General features: G+C 38.2%; 1 protein-coding gene across 4 annotated transcripts; it reads right to left on the bottom strand.

The window, feature by feature from the left end:
• Positions 1 to 2,527: 2,527 nt before the first annotated feature.
• LOC121939293 (leukemia inhibitory factor receptor-like) lies at positions 2,528 to 17,401 on the bottom strand. 4 transcript variants are annotated; one of them, XM_088071079.1, is made up of 18 exons: positions 17,184 to 17,400; positions 16,900 to 17,085; positions 14,666 to 14,817; positions 14,403 to 14,550; positions 14,019 to 14,291; positions 13,784 to 13,910; positions 11,082 to 11,212; positions 10,825 to 10,970; positions 10,566 to 10,719; positions 10,430 to 10,491; positions 9,233 to 9,455; positions 8,271 to 8,444; positions 8,083 to 8,184; positions 7,821 to 7,982; positions 5,195 to 5,323; positions 4,994 to 5,069; positions 4,818 to 4,869; positions 2,528 to 3,536 (listed from the first exon to the last, which is right to left on the bottom strand). In XM_088071079.1, the coding sequence occupies exons 2-18, from the start codon at positions 16,967 to 16,969 to the stop codon at positions 3,075 to 3,077; spliced, it is 2,643 nt and encodes an 880-aa protein (XP_087927205.1). In that variant the 5' UTR covers positions 16,970 to 17,085; positions 17,184 to 17,400; the 3' UTR covers positions 2,528 to 3,074. The 4 variants fall into 4 exon arrangements, with proteins under 4 accessions (XP_087927205.1, XP_087927206.1, XP_087927204.1 ...); XM_088071080.1 differs by having other exon boundaries at positions 4,994 to 5,066; XM_088071078.1 differs by having other exon boundaries at positions 4,994 to 5,087; positions 17,184 to 17,398.
• Between the last annotated feature and the right edge of the window lie 5,220 nt (positions 17,402 to 22,621).

The following is a 22,621-nucleotide window of genomic DNA, read 5'->3' as shown; positions in this document are numbered from 1 at the left end:
TGACTTAAGCTGCTACATTCAGCTCATCTCTGACACACAGTGAAGACTCAGATAGTAACACTATTCTAATTTTAGGTTTTTCTTTTTTGAAAAATAAAATATGTCTGGAAATACACATTAACATGAATCCAGCATATTATTAGCAAAAAAAACTGGCCTGTTCATAAAAAAAAAAAATAATACACAACATTGATGACATTGACCTGTTACCCACAAATCCCTGTGCAATCATGTTAACTATCTGTCGCTAAATCGCTGTGCAGCATCTATCAATAACAGAAAGGTTAACTACTTAGCTGACAGTTACATACTCATATGAAACATTGGCCAATTATCTGCATTATTATTTTAGGTGTTTAGGCAGTCTTGTGAGGCATAATCATAGATATGCAAAAGGGCCCCACTGCTTCTACATAGGAGTGAGACACACACTTTCTGTTGGTTCTTTTTGTGTCTCTTTGTGGTCATTTTGTGGTTGTTTGGGAGCATTTCAAGGTCATTTTGTGTCCTATTGAGGTCAGTTTATGTATTTTTGGGTTATATAATGTGACTTTGTAGTCATTTTCTATCTTGTGGTCATTTTGTGTCCACTTGTGGTTGTAAGGTGCCTTTTTGTGCCTTACTGGGATGTATGTATGTATCTATGTTTTGTTCATTTTCTATCACTTTGTAACCATTTAGTGTGTCCTTGCAGTCATTCTGTGTCTCTTTGTAGTAGTTCTGTGTCTCTTTGTGGTTGTTGGTCCGTTTTGTAGTTTTTTTGTGTCTCTTTGCATCACTTTGAGGTCTTTTTGTGTCGGTTCGTAGTAATTTTGGGTCTCCTCTTTGGCAGTGCATGTTAATTTCAGTGACATTTTGCAAGTGAAGTCAAGGGGGCCCACTGACACTTTGGGCCCCCGGGTCCATGTTCTGCAGATCCGTTTAGTAATAAGTTCATGACCACAGTGGATTGTTTTGCAATTTTTAAAGCAAGAGACTGAATACATTACCTTTACACCCTCATTTCTAATGGGGTGAATGAGGAGATTTAATTTGTTTGCTTTTTATAAATTGAATTTTATTTTTCAAATGAGAATATTTACTAATAATTTTATTATGTAAATACTGCATTTTTAAAATGTTGTGATTCTGTGCTTTGAAAATATTTTGGCTCCACCTGCTGGGATGCACTGGTTATGTTTTAATGTGGTGACTTCTAATCAACCCCACCTGTGGGCTTTCTTTGCAATATTGCCAATCTCCAGGGCCAACAAAACACCTTGTCTGGCCCAAAACATCCGTGGCAATTATAAGAATATAAGCGGAGCGCTGTCCTGATCTTTACTTCATTAATATCTACATTGAGGATTCACCAGTCTCAAAAACATTAATCGTGAAAAAACATGTTGTGTCTCAATTGTAGTGAAACATGTCAAAAAAAATCATAGAACAGTGTGTTTAAAAAAAAATGAAAAAAGTGATAGCATAGTTAGTATGTCATCCAAAATAACATGAAAATGTCATATTATAATATGTCATCCAAATATAGCATTAAAATGTCATACTATATTATGTCTTCCAAAATGGCACAAAAGTGTCATACTGTAGTATGTCATCCATAAAAGCAACAAAATATCATGCTATAGTATGTGGTCCAAATTTGCATAAAAACATCATACCATTGTATGTTGTTCAAAACAGCATCAAAAAAATCAAACTCTAGTATGTTGTTCAAAGTAGTCCAAATTAGCATACAAAAGTCTTACTGTAATATTTTGGCCAATGTAGCACTAAAACGTAAGAGTAAAAGTACAGCATGTAGCACAAAAATAGCACAAAAACAGATAAAAATGTTGATTTTTTTAGATAGAAGATACTGCAAAACTAACAAAGTACAAGTCACTGCTTTTTTTCACAAAGTCACTGTTTTTAAGAAAATTCCAGGACATTTTCTTTTTTCTTTTTTTGTTGTTGTTTTTAAACTTTATTTATTTACAAATTTCCAGAGGGTGTTGCTAATTTTATGTTCATTTCTTCTTTTGTTGCTAACTTCTTCCAGTGTTTCTGAAAGAACTAAAGACTTTTCAAAGGCTTATTTTTCCAAGGATTACAATAGAAGAGTGATTAAAAATTACAGAAGAGTTTTTCCCAGTTATTTTCATATACACAGTAGCTCATAAATTGGAGGCATTTTGTGTAATTTACAGCACTGGCAAAAACAATACAGTCTGTGAGATATACTGTGTAATTAAACAGTGTATGTTATAAAATCAGTGATCAGTCATGAAAACAACAAGACTAACAGTTTGTATGTGAAGAATTTCAGCCATCAAAGAAAGCTACAATTACTCCCATAAAAAAAATGATTCAAGCAAAGTTATAAAAGTACTTACTTAATTAACTCAAGGAAGGCGTTTTGAATGAAATGTCTTCAAGAATCAAGAGTAAGTCCAGTTGCCCTCGATTTAGCACTTCAGGATAATCTAAGAGTCAGCTTTGCTAGCAGATCAGTGAGGCAGTGCTTTCAGATAAATGGCCAGCATACAAACATGCTCAAAACGGCAACGACTTTTTATTTTCATGCTGACCATCAGCATGCTAACTATTGCTAATTTAGACTCTGAATAAAGCTGAGGCTGATGGGGATCCCGTTAGTTCTGCAGGTCTTGGATCATAAACCAAAGCATTGGAGAAATTACAATTCTGACCTGATGATGGTGACAAAAGGTCAGGGGATAAACGTTCATATAACTCATCAGCTGAGATCATAAATGTCTGTTGCAAAGTCCATGGCAATCTATATCATAGCTATCAAGATTTTTTAACAATAAAACGAAAATGTCTACCTTGTGGCGGCACCACTAAGGTTAAGGAAAGGGTTAGCCTATGAATTTCATACCAATCCATCCGCTTGTTGTTGAGCTATTTCAGTCCAAAGTGGTAGACAAACAGATGCCACTAGTACGTCTAAGGCTTAGCTTAAAATAACATGAGTACACATAATAAAACATCCGTGTTTCACTACATTCATGTTAAATGTCCTTTTCCCAAGCTACCCTACTTATAACAGCCCACACATGTTGTACATGCCGCGGTTAGCTGGAAGGTGACTTCGGTATCAAAACGTAAGTGGAGATGCAGGATATGGGACTCACTTGATCCTCTTCTGTCAGGTTAAAAGGGAAGGTTTCTGTGTGACCCTGAGGCTGGTATCCATCCGAGCAAGGCTCTAATGATGTTCCCTCTTGCTGATTTCCAGGCTGCATCATCAAGTCGTATAACGGGTTCGGAAACATACTTCTGAATGGAGACGATGGTAACGCTGACTGAGATGGGACGGCTGAAGTGAGTAAATGGAGGGGTGGTGGCGTGTTCTTTTTCAGGGGTTGGTTGTAGTAACCCTTCAGAGTTTGTCTATAAACAAATGGCATGTTCTCCTGGCTGACATCACCATTCAGCGGTGCTCCTGTACTGCAGTGCAGCTCCACAACATTAACAATTTCTGCTTCACTCTGGTGGCACTGATCCACATGTAGAGGATGACATTTGTGTTCACCCTGAAAATCAAACGGAATGAACTCATATAAATTTCAAGATGGGTGGTAGCTGGGTAAGTAAAAATGTGAATAACCCCTGAACCAATAGTGCACCATAGTAGGAACATTGAACTTTCACATAGTATTAAAGAGGTATACAACCAATATAGTACTGTAATTTCTTAAAATTAAAGGACATACAGTCAAGATAAAAGAGTGTACAGCCTTGCTAGCATAGCTGAGGCAGTTTTCTGCATTTTGTCACTGAGAGCAACTCTTAGTTCTCAGAAGCTTTGTGAGTACGGCCCCAGAAGCAGAGATATGCTGACTTAAAGTCTCTTGTATCGCTCACGGTCCAAAAATGCCGGACCCCATACTTCCCATAATCCCACTTAATGGCATCTGTCATATGGTCATATGACTATCCCTACCTTTTAAATGCTAACGACTTTAAAACTTTGAACCCAAGTTATTTAGGGTTTAAAGGGTTTCGGTCTAAAATTTGACGTCAATCCAAGATAACACTGATAACATCACTAGATAGGTTTTCAAATTTTAAGTGATGTTTTCAAAAAAGTTGAAAAAACACAATTGTGCGATGACTGCATTTCCACTAAGTGATGTTCTGCAACTTCTCCTCTGGTGATAACATTCTGAGAAGCATGGCGGTGGATGTTCAAAACATCACCAGGTTTATTTTTATTGTAGCCACCACACTAGTTGTCATTATTCCCGATTAAAGGTGACGTAGGGATATGATGCAAGCGATAATGGAAAAATTAAGCCCCCTTATATGTGGGAGCTGCAAAAATGAGGGATTACTGGGAGGTGATAGTTCACAAAGGAATTGTGGATTAAAAACTTCTGGATCATTTGCTCAACTTAAGTTATGTGATGCAATAACACCTCTTTTCATGCCTGCTGCATCATGAGGGAGCCAGTTCTTACTGACAAGCACATAGCCATAGCATCATGTGACCTATTAAAGTAAAAAAAAGTGCTTCTATTGCAGTTTTGCAAAATATGGACTTTTCAAATTACCTGAAATACCACCTCATGCAAGTGTAAAAACTCTTTTGTATTTGCAATTTCAATATGCACAACTTTAGGGTCAGTGGAAACCCACCCACTGCGACATCTTCAGGGTTGTTTTCTCAGACTTTAGAAAGCTCCTTGCAGAGCCACTTAAGACATTATTCAGCACTGTCCGCAGCTAAAGAAATACTCCTCATGACAAGTAAATTAATCTTTATATATGTAATTAGTGGGGTGCCCCTTTAAGACATGGTTTTTAGCACCTACCGTTGATATCAGCACTGGCTTGGGGATCGGAGGATAGACCGCCTGTTTCATGCTGTTGGATGTTAGATTGCATAGTAATAAATTACACAGGTTATGGCAACAACATGCAGCTCACTCAAATGGAACCATCAGAGGTAACACGCAACCACAGAAAATGAATGTGCTGACTTGCTTACCATGTCCAGTGTCTGTAGCAAACAATAGCGATGAGGGAAAGGAGACCAAAAACAGTGACCAGGGAAATCAGGACTGCTATGATCAAGTAATCAGCTGATGAGTCAAAGCAAACAGCCCAGAAGAGGAACAGGAATAAGACAAGTCTAGAAACAAATGCATTGTGGAGGATCATGGTCTGAAAGGGAAAAGAAGCAACATACTTGTAGAATTCAAGGTGGCGATAATAGCTGCAGTGCCAGCTTCTCCAACTGCAGTCTTTGCCTTCAATGTGAATGTGTAGGTATCAATTTTAAGGTTCTTTGCTGTCAGGTTGTTGGCTTCAGGATCATCTAAACCAGGCAGAAAAGATCATCAGTACAAATCAGAACCACCAAGGTCACTGTTTCATAGAGTGCTCTACAGTGATTTCACTAAAAAGTTCTGCATTGTATATGTTGATACAAAGTTAAAACTTTTTTTAGAACCCCTAATTTCACATTTACTATATTACCAGTGCACAAACATTCAGTGCCTTATAACCCATGATAATGGTGTTACATGCACCTATGCAAGTATTAATTAAAGGTCCAGTGAGTTAAATTTAGGGGGATTCAGTAGCATGTAGTAGTGAGGATTGCAAGTTGCACTACTCTAAAAATTAGGCAATAATATCTCTAGATTCTTGGGTTTTTTGCATAATATCCGGACTGGGGACATGACTAGTATATCCTCATCAAATATGACTAACATCACTTTAGTAATGTTTTGAAATATCTTGACTACAAAAATTCACTCATGTTCACACTCCAGCCATGGCAACTGGTCATATCCTTAACATATCCTGAACTCCAGATTCTTGTAATATAAAGTGGTCCCATACCAGGAGTTGATATGCTTCGAACATGAAGTCTGCAAATCATCCATGTTTTGACATCAAACATGGGTGCTGGCCATATCTTTACATATCTGGACAAGGGACATGACTGGTATATCCTCATCAAATATCATCAGATATGACTATTATCACTTTGGTAATAGTTTGATACATCCAGACAGTAGAAATCATCCTTGTTTTGACTTGTAACATGGCTACAAGTATCTTCAGAAATCACTCATGTTTGGACTTCAGCCATGACCACTGATCATATCCTTCATATTCTTGCAGTATAAACTGTTCCCGGGAGTTGATATGCTCCAAACATGAAATCTATTACCCTCATGTTCAAAGAGTATCTACCATGTGAATTGTCATATCTTGGAATATTCAGGCAATAATATCTCTGGTTTCTTGGGGCTTTTGCATAGTGCTAATTGGCATTCCCTCAGTGTTCATTATTCAGAAAGTTTTTAATGGAAGCCAGATTATCTGAAGAGGTCCCTTCCTCTCCAAAACAAACAGATGTGGTGATTTAAACTGGTAAAAACACTGAAAAAAATAACACTTTAAGAAAAAAAAAACAATGTTTTTGTGACACTGCTTATCGCAAAAGGGTTACTAACTACGGTTGGTGGTGCAAAAAGTTAAATGTGGGCCAGTGTTTGTGTTGTCCATTCTGGATTACTGTAGAAACAAGGCGATTCTACACTAAAGTTAACATACTTATTATATTATATGCCATTTCTGTCAAAACATCCCCCTAATTATGACCTTGAATGTGCAATACTTGTCAACAATTCTAACTTCTCTTATGAAGACACATTTAAAGCTCTAGTTAATAACTTTTCTAAAAGCAACTGTGTCATATTTTCTGAAACACTATATCCTGACAATAGTACATCAGACAGATAGTCTGGAAAAAACTTGTTTCCCCTTCTTTTCATATTCATCCAATAGCATTGTCAAGAATCCATGAGGACATTTGCTCATGATTGTAAGTGGTTATTTGGTGTTAGCAGTCTGTTTTTCACAAATTTTCTCACTTTACAGCTAAACAGTACACTAAAATATGTTTCTAAGAACATCTGAGGTAAGAAATAGGCAATGCAGTAACAGAATCTTGATTAATATGTGATCAGTGCTGCCTAGTTTTTAAGTTTAACCACAGTTAACAAACAGCAATTCACATGACTACCAGCTGCATTAGAGACTCTTTAGCTCTGATTGGTTGTTGTCAATCCCATGGCAGAGAATTCTTGCAAATGCCATTAGAAGCACTACAAGGAGGAGGAACATGATTTTCTTTGAGACTGTTTGTCTTGTGTACTACTGACAGGTTATAGTGACAGTTTCAGCAAATGTGTCAAAAAGATAAAATTCATGAAAGTTATCATCTACAGCTTTAATATTACAACTGTGTTTTATTGGCTTGTCATTTAATAACTGCATATACAGCAGCCCTCACTTCTAGGCAGTGACAGGAGTTGTAGTTATTGACATGAATAAACTCTTACATCTGCTTATAGTATACATCTGCAAATAGTGTGTTTAAAAGTATTTGTCCCATGCAAATATACTATTTGTAAAAACTAGGGGGAAATAAAGTTGAGTGTTGTCACAATATTAGGGACATTGAAATAAAGGTTTGTTGGTCTTGTGAAGGAAATATACGAAATAGAGAAGATTACTATGAGAATTATATATCAAATACATATATTTGAGGAAAGATGGGATACACTGCTTAAATATATAACAAATGCTTTGTTTTGTTTTGTTTCTTTTTGTTTTATTATGGGGGCTATTTTGTTTTTGTTATTGTTGTTGTTTGGTGTTTGTTTGTTGGTCTGACCAGGCTGTGTAAATGTGTTCTAATATCTGTGAAGGTTTCTACAGATTGAGAATGCGTAGTCCTGTATGTAACCCTGGTTCTCTGTGGACTGTCATCAGAAAATAACAGGGTGTCACAATACCTGTGCTGAAACTGATGACTTTTTGGTTGCTGCCGGAACAATACAGGACGTAGCCTTGGATAAAAGCAGTCTGCTCTCTTAGAGATATACGGTCCCAGTGCACCACATAATCTGAATCCTGCTGTTTTCCCTTAAATGATTTAAACAAGGTGCCCTGTATTTCTGAGAAAGTGGGAAACACAGTCGAATAGAGTTATTTTTTGGGCACTGACGCATGTATTAGTAATAATGCTCTACAGACAATCAAAGAATGGAATCCTACTTTCCTCGCGGACATAGCCCTCTCTTCTTTCTAGCAGCACTGGAGCTCCTGGGGTGCAGGCATATATGGACAGGGAGTATCTCACTCCATCTTTGAAGTTTTCTTGGGTGGAGACATAACAGGAGATATATTGTAACACAAGGACATGTAACGTCACATAGGTAACAGTTTTGCGGAATAAGACTTACTTGAAAATATAATGGCGTTAGTCTCAGTGGGAGGCACTTTCAGCCACTCCACGATGCACCGCCCTAATGTAGGACACCAGTCCACTATGTAACCACAGCTGGCTGCAGGACTGGCGGACCAGGAAACATTGAAGCTGCTGTTGCTGCCAATGATCCAAGACGTGTTCACGCTGTCTGAAAAAGAAGAGTCTTTGAAAGTTAGAGTTGACAAAGCTGCTATCAATTGACATTTAGTTGTTGCAGAGAAGATAACAATATCTTAAAGCAATGATCATCAGTGTCTTTGATACAAACTTTCTTTATCAGTAGGCAAATTGAAATTGCGAATATCAAAAAATACGTCTAATGGAAACGGGTCAATTTCTTAAAAAAACATCCATTTATCACAAAAAAGGTGGTATTTCAGGCGATTTGAAAAAGCCATATCTTGCAAAACTGCAATGCAAACACTTTTTTGTCCTTTATAGGTCACATGATGCTACAGCTATGTGCTTGTCAGTATGAACTGGCTCTCTCGGGCATGATGCAGCTGGCGAAGAGCAGATTATCTGGAAGTTTTGCATCCAAAATTCCTCTGTGAAATCTATCGCCTCTCAGAAATCCACTCCCATGTACTATGAGCAGCTTGCCTTTCCATTATCGCTCGCATAACATGCCTACGTAAATTTTGATTTGGAAATGATGACAGCTAGTGGGGTGGCTGCAATAGAAATAAAGCTGCTGATGTTATAAACATATGACAATATGCTTCTTAGAATGTTATCACCAGAGGAGAAGTCGCAGAACATCACTCAATGGAAACACAGTCATCTCGCAACATAAAAATAAGATAACAGTCAACTTTTTAAGGTGATAATATTTTAGTTTTATCTGTACAGAATGTTTTGCTGCCCCTAAATGGTAAAAAATCAATTAACACAGGTTTAAAACTAAATTAAATGTAATTTGCGTGAGCTTCATACCTGGACTGGGGCTGGTGATGGTGATGGTTGATGGAGATGAGCTGCCGTTTATATTCCTAGCTGTAACTGAGATGATATACTCTTCAGTGGTGTCCAGACTGAGTGCCAGACTGTTGCTGTTGGGAGCCACTTTGGTTCTGTTTTGACGTCCTCTCTCTGTGGTCTTTGTCCAGGTGACTTCATAGTCCATGATCTTTCCATGACTCTGGTTGGCCAGTGGCATCTGCAGAGAGGTAACAGGACTTTAGCTTACCTGCCAAAACACACATATGGAGATCAGGCCCTCATCAATGGCACTTTCTAATGAGGCACCCTTTGACTAATAGCTTTGACGCTATTAAAGGCTAATAAATCATTTACTAGTGTGTTACAGATGAATTTTTAGCCACTCATTAGAGCAATTTTTGGTTTTTCATGGGGTGAAAAATCCCTCATGCCAGTGAGTACAAATTAATTAATATAGGTAATGTGTCTTACTGTCTAACAAGCCATCAAGTCTGCAGTTACAAATGTTAGCTAGTCTTTGAAATAACTTTTTAATAAGCCAACAGCAACATTCAGTATTTTATATTATAAATATGAATATGTTGAATGTGAAAAGTTTTTACAACAATCTATTGAAGGGGACCTGTTATGCTTTCCCTTATTTTCTGTGCATAATGTTGCAATGTGACACATAATGTTGCAAAGACACACCACAGAACCGTGTCAGGTTGAAATGCTGCTAGTAACAACGTGATATAATAAACTCGAGAGTGGCTATAGGGCCGACGGGAGGGGCGCTTAATGGGTCCAACAAACCCCGGACTTTCATGCCTCCTGTTTGGATTGATAGCTGGTGATTTTAATTAACTCATCTTTCTGCTCCAAAGATGTAGTAGGATCAAGGACAAATTGTAGTTTTTAATTTAAACTTTGTTTTCAAAAAAAAGACTAGTAAATCTGCCCTGTGCCTTGTGCCTTGTACGCTGAAAGCACTGTCGAGGCAGCGGTATTTGACATCTTCAGCATGAGAACAGGCTGAGTACACTAAGGAGCTAAGACAAGCGTCCTAATGGTGGAGGGTAAGCAGAGAACCAGAGAGATTTTTTTACAACCACAAATAGTAATTGATCTGTAGGTGAATGATTTATCAGCCAAAAATAAAGCCATAAAAGAGCAGCTTACTAGAAAGTAGCATCCACTCATCTGACTTACTTTCCAGATGGTTATAATTTGGTTGTCCTTCATCTGCATCCACACATCAAGAGCATCTGGAACTGTGGGACATATAGGCTATCAGTGACCACAATGTAAACAGTGTTTTTATGTTTGTTTGTTTTTTATTACTTACCATCACTATTTGTGTGGAAGGTGACACTTTGACTCCAGTCACTCCACTTCCAAAAGTGTTGCGCAGTTCCACATCGAAATGTCACATTATATGTCCAGTTTGGCAACAAGTCATTTAAAACTGCAAAATTAAGACCTACTCCAAAGATTTCACTCTGGGAACACAATATGGACAAGAGTGATGTTAATGTAGCTCAGAAAAGGATCTTACTTTTTAAATAAAACCTTGCTAATGTCACCCACTTCTTTTGTCAACTCACTGTGATCTTTTCTTCACCATGGATGATGTTTACTTGGCAGGTTAAATTGAGATTAGAGTACTGTTGCGCCCTCCACTTCCATTTCAGGCTGACATTTCTGGCATTAACAGTTAAAGCTGTCACTCCCTGTGGAGCGAACATGTGCACTGAAACAAAAGACAAACAACATTCAGTTGAATTTAATTATTTCAAAGAGTTTTTTAGCAACTACATAAGCATTTTGGCACACAATAATGCTCATTTGTATAAAGATATACCTCTTTTAGTCAGGTCTGCAGTGTCCAAAAGCTCTACCTTCCCAAGCTTATTTTGTGCTGTCAGCGTCCACGTTCTCTCACCAACATCTACTTGTGCTTCTTTAGAGCAGCTCCCCGGAACCTTACATGGACTGAAATAGAAATGCCAGGAGAGTGTAACTTCTCAGGTGATACATATAAATTGCTTAACTCTCTCCCATAACAGAAACCTACAGGCAACCTGGACAACACATTAAATATGGAAGCAAGCAAAGGCCATCAATTAAAAATTTGTAAGCACCTAAACAGCCTAATTCCATCCTCTAGTTATACCAACGAAATTAACTTGTCAATACCAGTGATTTTGATTTCATGCACTGATGCCAAAAGCCACCTTTAGAGGCAGTATGATACAGTATCAGGCAGTGTCTGTACCACAGCCAGACGGAACTGTTTGTAGTGTTATGATTCACTGCTGGTTGGCCAGACCTCACTTGTCAGTATATTGCCAGCCAGTGGCAGTATAATACACAGACGGGCGGTGTCAGTTTATAATGCAGCTGATGGCACCTGTGGCTGCCATATGATACGCCAAGTCGTCACATGTTGCTGCTTTACAGTAGACTTCTGTGTCACATTTTATGATTTAGGTATTCATCTGCATCTGCTATTAACATTCCATGATGCCGTTACCATTATGTCAACAAATGCACATGTGAGATGAGGCGGCACGTGGTTATGTTTAGGCAACAACAGCACATGACAACCAACACCAAACGTGAACAAACACACATGCTGGCACAGATGGTTAGGATTAGGGGAAGGAGGCACATGGTAAGGTGTAGAAAAACATCACATTCAGACAGGAAGTGAACAATGGGCTCCCACAGGAGAGTCTCTTGTTTGTGGGACCCATCCAACACCAAGCCTCCCTCCTGCCCTATAGGCGCCCTTGCACTCCTTATTTTACGTCATTACCAGCAGCGCTTCAACCTGCCGCTGTACTGCCGCATGTCATGCACGCACTACAGGTTCTGTTCCATCCAGCTATGCTCTCAAGAGATGACGCTTGTGCATGTATCACATTGACATGGCAGGCACTGTCCGCCGAAATGTAATACCACAACAACCAGATCTGTCTGGTTGCGTTCTCTGTTGACGCCATGCAGCAGAGAATACCTTTTGTACTTTTTGTCATTGTGCACTTATGCCAAAAGCACTGAAAGGAGAGATTGAAATGCTGCCCGTAGGGCTGGGTGATATGGAGAAAAATCTTATCATGATAATTTTCATATCAGTCGATATCGATATATATCGCGATATAAATCAGATCACTATCTCTGTCAAGCTTAAAGGTTCCCTTTTACTCCTAAGTGAGATATGAAGATATCATAAGGTCAATTTTGATTTAAATATTTATTTTCTGTCAGACATTGACCATGACAAATATAGAGAGGTCCAGTTACTAAAATTTCCTCCCAGCAAAGGTGCTAACCTCATATCTAAAATCAGTATCATGATTAATTGAACATTTTACTTCGATTACAAATAATGAATGATTATTTTGCTTTTTTTGTGGGTTTTTTTTTTTTGCCCTCACAGTTTTATGTGACCATAGTGTGTTGGATTGTAATAAACATATGATTAATTATTATTCATTAAATTTACCAGCATTATATAAAAATTAAAAGCTCAAACAAACTTCAAGTAAATTTAAGCACATTGTGCTGATAATACAGCAACCTCTTCTGACTGCAGGACTCTGACTTCAACTTCTGTGAATCTTCTGTGCTATTAATCATCTTACTCGGGAAAAAAAAAACAAACTTTTCAGTAGGCCTACTTCTCCTATAGTTGCCAACAGCCTGCCACAATCCCAGTCAGAGAAAGGGTGAAAATAAGGAAATGTGCCTGTGGAACCAGGCCCCCAAAATATTACATCTGCCCCTGGTAATAATAAGAAGAGCTCAGCGCGAGCGGCTGGATGAGACAGCGATGCGTCCTGCTGTTTCTAAATAATTATTCCAAAATCTTATTAAACCTGAAACTATCACAAAGTAGTCTGTAGATGTCTAAAGAAGTCACTTTCCACCAAATGTGACGGTTTCAGACACTTTGGTGCTATGAGGAGAAGCTCCGCTCTGTTTGTCTGTCTCACTGCGCTGCTGTTGGACCATCATCTGTTTGATTCACGATGATGAAACACTGTGGAAGCACGTACGACTCGGTAATCAAACACTCAGCTGTTCTAGAGTCACAGTCATTCACTGCATTTGGTTCGCCGTGGCGCTATTCTTATTATCATTGGCTGTTTGTGTTGTCTGTCAAAACATGGCCCGAATGCGTTCTATCGCCATTCTATCGACTACTTCTCATATTTCAATCAAGGAAAAGTTATTTTGCGATAGATATAGTTTTATGACCCAGCCCTAGCTGCCAGTATCTAGGTAATGTAAGGAGGTGGAAGGTCCCTATAGGGCTGAAGGGAGCTGGACGGGTCAAAAAAACCTCAGACTGTCAACCGGGAGCCCAATGTTTGCTTTTGGTATGAATGTAGAGCCAAAACACAATGTTTTTTGTTTAATGCTAATCACATGCTTTTGTTAGCATTCAAGCGTTAGCTGTGGCATCCTGGAACATCAACAGCTGATCCAATACGATAACTTGGATGAAAACATGTTGTCCAGCCTCTGGTTATATCAGTTTTAATTTTATTAATCTACCTTCCAAGCAGGTGATACTCTGTTCCACCTCCCCTCTTGATGGAGGCTTTTCTTCCTACTGTCCAGTGACACTCCACTGATTTCAGATCTCGGGTTTCACACTGAAGGTTACTGTCCTGAGGTGGGTCTGAATGAAAGCAGGCATTTAAGAAAAAAAGAACAGCTAGCATTTATTATCAAGACATATTTAAAATATCGAAATCCCCAAATTCGTCACAAAATAGGTCATACTTACAGCCAATATAAGCACAAGCCCCATTTTCCATTGCATTTGACTTGCATTTTACATTAGTGCAACTGCCTTCTGATGCCTGATTCAGGTGGACAGTCAGGTCATAGATCTGATTGCTAATTTTAGTAGGTGTCTCATTAGCAATACTATGCTCATTCAGAAACATTTTGTCAAAAACTTGCCCCTCAGGCAGAATGCAGCAGAATGTGACATTACTGCCAACCTTCAGCTCTCTGTCCTTTGGGAAAATCTCTGGTCTTTTTGAGATTTTCCCCACTGAAAAAAAACAGAATAAGACATTATGAGCATTTCAACAAGTGCCCTGACTGTCTAAGGTGTAATAATGATATATTTTTTTGATGAAATCATGGTAAGCTGAATAGTAACCAGGAAGAGTCCGTTCTTGTTTCCATAGGCTTGTATGGTTTTTGTATCGAGCCCTGAGCTTGACCGAAGCACACTCCAACGCAAAGTAGGACGACCAGTTCCAGAAGTGAGTAGATCCTATCTGGTCAGGCATTACAGTAACTTCCTCCTGAAGCATTTTCATTTTGAAATTAGAATCGCGTTAATATGGCTAGTCCAGAAGCTGTGACTATCAATATGGAAGATCGCAATACTGACGCAACACAAATGAAGATAATACTTACATAATGTACTTGCTTGTCTGCTATGAGAACCACCACCTCATAGATCAGCACATCCTGTACTGTAGAGCATGAAGGCTGGTCTTCCCATGATACCTGGATCATTTGGCTATCGCTGGTAACTGTCTGATTCTGAGGTCCACAATGCAAAACACCTGAAGGGAATAATCATTATAAAATATATCCTTATCATTACCAGCAGAGAGACAATAGTGAAGACACCAGTAGCAGTACAAACTATGAAGACAAGAAGGCAATAAGTGTTGTAAAAAAATCTTTCACTGATGGAACGATGGCTTTTAAAACTCTCTGCAGTAGAAAGACGTAAATACTCTTGAAATAGGTGCTACACAACCACAGAAAACATAGAAAAGGGATGCTTTTAGTAAAGAGGCAGAATACCTATAACCACAAAAATTCAGTGTGTAGCATCAGCCCCAAACTTGTGGAGGAAGTAATGTGTCCCTATCCATTTGAAACAATAGCAGCCAGCTGGCAGATAACAGTCTCATATTACAGCTAAACAGTGAGCTAAAAAATGTTTCTGAAAATATCTGTGGTGAAAAACATGCAACATAGCAACAGAATGTCTCTGTTTAGCTACCTTGTGTGTGTAAGAGCAGCAGCTGAGGCCTGTCTGCTGCAGAACACCACACACAATAATCAAGAGCATGTATGAGACTGCTCATTTTTTCTTCAACTACAGCGTATGGTGTTTCTCTGCCTTGCTCCAAGGAGAGAGGAAGAAAGGAGAGCAGTGCAGAGTTTGCTGCAAACACACTTACTGCAAGTCCGCAAGCTCTGTGAGCAAAGAGCCAGCATAGTTTATGTATTTATGGAATGTAATCCACCACATAATGTGAGGATGACAGAAATAAACACTCAAGGGAATACAGGTAGGTAACTCAAAAGCTGCATTGAAGCAACAAACACTAAGAATACTCTTAAAGGGACAGACACTCCGCTAAGAGAGGCCAAAAAGTTTTAAGGGAGGGTTCGTCATTTTATACTTTATTTTGTGAAATAGTAATAATAAAATGGCTAAGGCATTTCAGAGCTATTCATTTCTTCATATTATCAAACATAGACTATGCATTAGATTGATTTTAATAACTTTAAAGGAGCCCTTGCACTATGCAGCTGTAATATCTAGAAAATAATAAATAAATAATAATAAATAATAATATATGCATTAATAGTCCATCCATCCATCCATCCATCCATTTTCTTCCGCTTATCCGGGGTCGGGTCGCGGGGGCAGCAGCCTAAGCAGGGAAACCCAGACTTCCCTCTCCCCGGCCACTTCATCCAGCTCCAGACCCGAGGCGTTCCCAGGCCAGCTGAGAGACGTAGTCTCTCCAGCGTGTCCTGGGTCTTCCCCGGGGCCTCCTACCGGTGGGACGTGCCCTGAACACCTCACCAGGGAGGCGTCCTGGAGGCATCCTAATTAGATGCCCGAGCCACCTCATCTGGCTCTTCTCAATGCGGAGGAGCAGCGGCTCTACTCCGAGCTCCTCCCGGATGACCGAGCTTCTCACCCTATCTCTAAGGGAGAGCCCAGCCACCCTACGGAGGAAACTCATTTCGGCCACTTGTACCCGCGATCTTGTTCTTTCGGTCACTACCCAAAGCTCGTGACCATAGGTGAGGGTAGGAACGAAGATCGACTGGTAAATCGAGAGCTTTGCCTTTCGGCTCAGCTCCCTCTTCACCAAGACAGACCGGTGCAGAGTCCGCATTACTGCAGACGCTGCACCGATCCGCCTGTCGATCTCCCGCTAATAGATTGTCAATAAGTTATGAAGAAACTTAAATAAGCACAAACATATTTTTTTAATTTTTGGAATTTATTTTCAGGTGATTTTCTTTTGGTTGTTTTTTTTGTTTGTTTGTTTTTTACTTTTTTTGGTTTGTTTTTTTTTTTAGGTAATTTTCTTGTGATATCTGGTTGCTTATTGCCTTCTCCCTCATATTTCTGAAAGTTATCAAACCAGTTTGCTCAGGTTTCAAATGGTTGAGTATTGTCTTTATTACTCTACCGAATAGGCCGAAAAACAGTCACTGTAGAATGTAAACAAGTCTAGAAACCACTAACTTCTCCAAAACACTTTTCTATTTGCATATGACTACACATGGAAATGGGGCGACATTTTTGTGCTATTAATACATTAATGCATCCACTGTAAAGACTATCTGATACCTGCAGGCTGTAACAAGTTCAAGGGTGAAACACTCACCATTGTCTTGGCCATTTCCATCCTGTGTGCTCTTAGAGAAGAATGAGACCAGTAATAACCATGTGATCATCGTAATCCGCTTTACAATGCCAATTTGTCGGCAATTGTTATTAATCCTTTATTATTCCTTTGTCCTCATGGATTTAGCGCTTCACAGGAAAGACATCCACCGATTACACTTGATAACTGTGGAAGAAAATAGTTTGATTAGTGTCAAAATATTATTTACTTTCTAAAAGAGCATATTCCTGAGGCTTTTTGTAAGGGTAAATCAAAATACTTACAAGAAGAAGTCTGACTGGTTGTTAAGACTTAACACAGCAAATGAGTTTAATTTTGAAGGCTAAGAAAAAACAAAAACTCAAAGTGTCAAGTTACACTCTAGAGCAGCACTCCCTTCACACGTACAGCCAATGATGCATGCTTTAGAAATCCATTTGCTGCTTGAGCTCATAATGATTGTGAAATCGGAGTGGACTTTAGTGCAGGAAATAAAGAGGCTAGCTTCTGGTAATCGTGAGTCACACGGCCAGATCAGACATGCCTGACATGCCCTCAGGATGTTATGATTCTCTGGAAGGACTTGGAAGTGAAAAAATAGTTTCACTATCTAAGTGTGGCAAGCCTTTACCAAAACAGGAATGCAATTAGGCTGAGCGTTTCCTGTGGGTGAAAGCTATACTGTGGAGATAAATCAAGCATTTGTACAAATTCTTGAGAATGTTTTCTTAAGGAAAATACTTGTTATCAGGAGACACATTTACACCACCTGTTCATGATGGGAATATCACGCCATGATGCTTGTGTATTTTTCAACCTGGACTCTATTTTCCCACATTATTGTGTCTAAATGACTAATGGAACAACACTTTTTGGAATTGGTCCAGGAGGGCTGCAGTCGGCAGCCTCGAAACAGGCGCCCATTCTCCATTTGCCTCCGAGGTAACAATGTTAGCTCTGTGAGCACTGTTGCCGTTGTTAGTGGTGTTGATGACCTGGCACCATTTGCTGCTAGCTGCTCAGTATTTTTATACGTGGACCAAATGTTTCCATGCTTTTGTGTATAATTGTGACCAATGGGGACATCAGTTTTTGAAACTGGTCCAGTATTGAGCTATAGCACTGCAGCCAGCAGTCATGAAATGGGTTGCAATGTAACCACTAGGGGCATTTGAGCACCATCAATTTATATCCACTAAAAGTGCTTGTTTTTACCACTGACAAGCTCAGCTGATTATTATAAGTGTCTGACAACATTATGGAAAGGATCCTTACATAGATGGAGCTCTTCAAAAAGTAAGATCCATTTTGTTAAATCAGAAACAAAATTGGCATTGCCAAACCCACCAGACTCCATATAAATAAGCAGTCATTTTATCAGCGTAAAACAAACTTTGTTCAAAGTCAACACAAATAAAATAAAAGCCACCGTGGTTTGTCTTTCCATTGATCCAACAGTTACCAAGCTGGATGTAGTTGAAATAAACCCTTGATTCACACAGTTAACTGTGAAAAGACTGTAATTATGATCATTAGAAAAAAAAGACATTTTCCTTAGCTTTTAAGAAAACAATTTTCTAAATACTAATTTCTTGAAATTTTTGAAACTTTTTTTCACCAAGTTGCTCATTGCCTTTTCCCCCATGACAAATCAAATTTCTTTGTCCAAATGTTTTAAGGAGTCTGAAAGCAGCAAAAAAGGGAAGACACTCCAGGTTTCAAAGGGTTAAACGGAGTCTTGTGGGTTTGGTGATAGTTAATTTGGGGACTATTTCTCGTTAAACGAAAAGTACCTTACTCTTTAACCAAAAGATTTATCTCTGTAGGGATCTTTTCCATAATTTGTCAGATCCTTAGAATAATAATCTGAGCCTGTCAGAGTGCTTTTACAGTGAATGTACACTGACTGTGCACAAATACTCTGGTTAGTTACAATAAAGCCTGTTTTGCTGTTGGCTGCAGCCTTCTCACACAATACCGAACCAAACAGTCCCTAAGGGTTAACAGTGCTGACAAAAGCTAATGTTGTTACTTAGGGGGAACCAGAAATATGGCCATTAACACTGTCCCAACATCAGCTGTAATCACGGTATGCAGAGGAAGCTGAGGTCACTCACTTACAAAAGTGGAACAGGACAATTCAAGGAAAAGTTATCAGTTACTGAAAGTGGCTCAATATTTAATGATAAAAAAAGTATCTTTAGAATTCTTCTCATGTAATGAACTCTGCCAAACTTCATTCAAATACATAGCCAAGGTCACTGTGACCTCGTGGAAACGATATCTCAAGAACACCTTGAGGGAGTTGCCTTCCTCGTTCTAAAGAATACAATATCTCAAAATGGCCTTGACAAGAGTTTCCGCAAATTTGGCACAAATGTCCACTAGGACTAAAAAAAATGAACTGATTAGAATTTGGTGGTCAAAGGTCAAGGTCACTGTGTGATCACAACCCATTTTTGGGCCATAACTCAAGAATTCACACGCTAATTCTGACAACATTTCACATAAATGGCTAATGAGATATCCAGGTGTACTTCTGCATCTGCTGTTGACGTCCTGGGATAGCACTATTGTGATGTCAACACAACCAATCAGAGATGGAGTGTAACTAAATACATTTATTGCAGTACTGTACAAATCTGAGATACTTGTACATTACCTGAGTATTTTCCTTTTGTTCCACTCTGTACTTCTACTCCACTACATGTTAGAGGGAAATATTGAACTTCTAACTCCACTACATTTATCTGAAAGCTTTAGTGACATATTATATTTTTTTAATAAAACATACGACTTTATAAAAGATAACGTTTTGTTATAAATTAAATTACCAAACAGTTTATACATATACAGCTGAAACAATTAATTAATAAATCATTCAACTGACAGAAAATTAATTGAAAGAAAAAAAAGATGATTTGATATTACACTTTGTATTGTGTTCTATGTATTGTCTTGGTTTTAATGCAGAAAAATATTTTTCAATAAAATATTGATGTAGGGGTTTTGTTAAACATTTGTGTAAGCCTGTGGTCTCTTGACCTCTCCTGACACTTTTTTTTTAATCCTGAATTTTATTCAGTTTTTAATTGTGTGTAAATAAACTAAAACTAAAAACCCAAACTAAAAATGAAATTTAGGTCATTTTATATTATTTTGTAAAATTATTTCAAGGTTTTTTTAAATTAAATAAATTACTTTTGTTATCATTTTTATTATTTATTTTTTCTGCAATTTGTCCTTCACAGTGTGTTACTATTACTTCGGTAAATGAGCTGTATATTTTGCATCCACCTCTGATTACAATTATCTGCAGAAGACAGAAGACGCAGTTCTTTCTGGTGATTTTTTAAAGGCATTATTGCACTACTTTTACAATTTGGGAAAAAGTGTGCATGGACAGGTGTGTTCCATTTCCATCTCCTCCCCCGCTCGCGTTTCCTCTGTTCTCCAGTTTGGTGTCTTTGTAAAATTAGCGTTTACGCAATATCCAGGGCTTAGAGTAAGTCAATAAGGGGAAGTGAAATTACTGTGAAATGCACAAATGTGAAACTAGAGGCAATTTGCTAATCTGGTTGAAATCAATATATATTTTTTGGGTGAAAATCCAATCATCACTTTAGTGTATGTCATGCAAGAAAGACAATAAAAAATGGAATGTTTAAAGCTTTCGTACTGACATTTAAGGTGCATTCACTGATTTATGGCTTCAGCATACAAACTGTTGGCCTTTGAATGACTTGAATTGAATTACCTTTTTCTATTTTTTTAAACCCTTTGAAAACTTAGCAAGTTACATTGATTTCTTTCAAAAACATGGGAGGAAGGCAATGAGTATCAAAAAAAAGAAATGACCCAAAAAAGTAAAGAAAGAAAGAGGAAGTTGAGAAAGGAAATGACCTTAAAAAAATTAATAAATTCATTCAAATGATAATTAATATATGAAATGATGATATGATATATGATAACTATAAATACAGTACAGAGGAAGAAAAAAGACAAAAGGAGAAAAAAAGCCAAAAGCAAAAAAAAAAAAAAAACATCAAACAAAAAAGGCAAACAAGACTTGAAAAAAATGCTTAAAAATTAAAAATAATTCTGAAACATAATTTTTAATATGTGATTGTGATAATTATAAATGTTTTTTTTCCCTGAGATTTTTCTTTTTCCCCCAGCTTAAAGAAATAATTTCCTACATCTTTTAATTTCCTGCAATTTGTGGAGCATTTCACAGCAAGTTATTAATTGTCTTTTCCCCTGTGTTTTAGACTTTTTAATACTTATCAAAAGGCATATCTGAAAGCAGCACAAGAAAAGCAATGTTGCTGCAGATTTCAAAGGGTTAAACATTAGGGGAGTGAGGGTTAAATCATTGCAATTTGAGATTAAATATCGCAAATTTTATCCATCTCATCTAGAAATGATGAAATAAAAGTTTTTGGTTTTGTTTCTCCACTCAGCCCAGAACATTTTGTTGTCTAGACCTCGGATAGTCATAATGGATTCATAAGAAATACTCAGGAAGGGATATCAGGTTGGCATTTGAAGTGTCTTGTGTGGTGAGTTGTGATCTATAAAGGAGAACAAATGGAGCAGCTGGAGAGGATGTGAGGTTTCGGTGCGGGGGGGGGTCAGTGACTGGTCATGAGTGGGCTGGGACTTCACACACACTGTTGAGTTGAGGGTGAGTCAGTACTCAAGCGGCAGACAGAGAAATGAAAGTATCAGAGCGCAGAGCTGAGGCGTGTGAGGCAACATGGACAGGGTGCACTTTCTGCCTCAAAACATGCAGGCCATCAGTCACCACCACCTTATACTGTATATTTACAGCAGAGTACTTTTTCAAACTTAAGGGTAGATACTTTGCTTTAGTACCAGTAACAGCCACAGTGACTAACCTGTTTGCCTAAAAATGCGTAAGCTTCAGGAAACTGCATTATTCGCATCCTGACCACTGGCCGTTTAATCAAAATAAAAACAATTCAAAAGAACTAGAATTACCGCTTTGTGGTCATATGCCTCCAGGGAAGTTCCAGTTACACATGTGTGTGAAAACAGAGATGCTTCACACACATCTTCACCCGGCAGCACAGAACATCTAAACAGTCAGCACAGTTTCAAGGTGGACAGCCAGTATCTGCCCAGATGTCTCCCTCCCTGACCTTGACCTTTCATGATCAAAATCAGTCCGTTTATTCTTGAGTCCACTTGGACATTTATGCCAAATTTAAGGAAACTTGAGATATTTCGTTGACAAGAATGGGATGGATGGTTGGATTAACGACAAAAACATTCTTGACTAATTTCATTTATTTTTTATTTTTTTATATATGTATGTGTATGTATGTTTGTGTGTGTGTGTGTGTGTGTGTGTGTGTGTGTGTGTGTGTGTGTGTGTGAGTGCGCATGTGTGCTTTACATCCTTTTTGATCTCCAGGCAATTTTCTTGCAACTTTTTACTAATTTCTTGCCAATTCTTTTGTGCAATTTCTTGTTAAATTACTCATTGCCCACTCATTAATTTTAAGAAATCAAACCAATTTCACAGGTTTCAAAGGGTTAAAGTGAAAAATCTGAGGTATAACCAGCCAACAACAGAAGAATTGAGAAGGACCAATTGATCTGTGTGAACCTACAGTTGGCATTAATTTCCTTCCCTGACACAGATTGCATTTTAAAAGTTGGTGTAAATGGAGTAGAAAATAGAGGCTATCTGGGC

Source organism: Plectropomus leopardus, chromosome 20 (genome assembly GCF_026936395.1).
Source record: "Plectropomus leopardus strain MGB_pleo_1.0 chromosome 20, ASM2693639v1, whole genome shotgun sequence".
NCBI classification, from domain to species: Eukaryota; Metazoa; Chordata; class Actinopteri; order Perciformes; family Serranidae; genus Plectropomus; species Plectropomus leopardus.
Note: the sequence above shows the minus strand (reverse complement) of the source record. Positions and strands in the feature narration are given on the sequence as shown.

Excerpts from the sequence above, each read along its gene's own strand:
- LOC121939293 (XM_088071078.1), bottom strand. The coding sequence starts at position 16,969 with ATGATCACATGGTTATTACTGGTCTCATTCTTCTCTAAGAGCACACAG. Across the intron at positions 13,911-14,018 it reads GGCTTGTGCTTATATTGGCT|ACCCACCTCAGGACAGTAAC; the intron begins GTAAGTATGACC and ends GCTTTCATTCAG. Across the intron at positions 10,971-11,081 it reads TGCAGACCTGACTAAAAGAG|TGCACATGTTCGCTCCACAG; the intron begins GTATATCTTTAT and ends CTTTTGTTTCAG.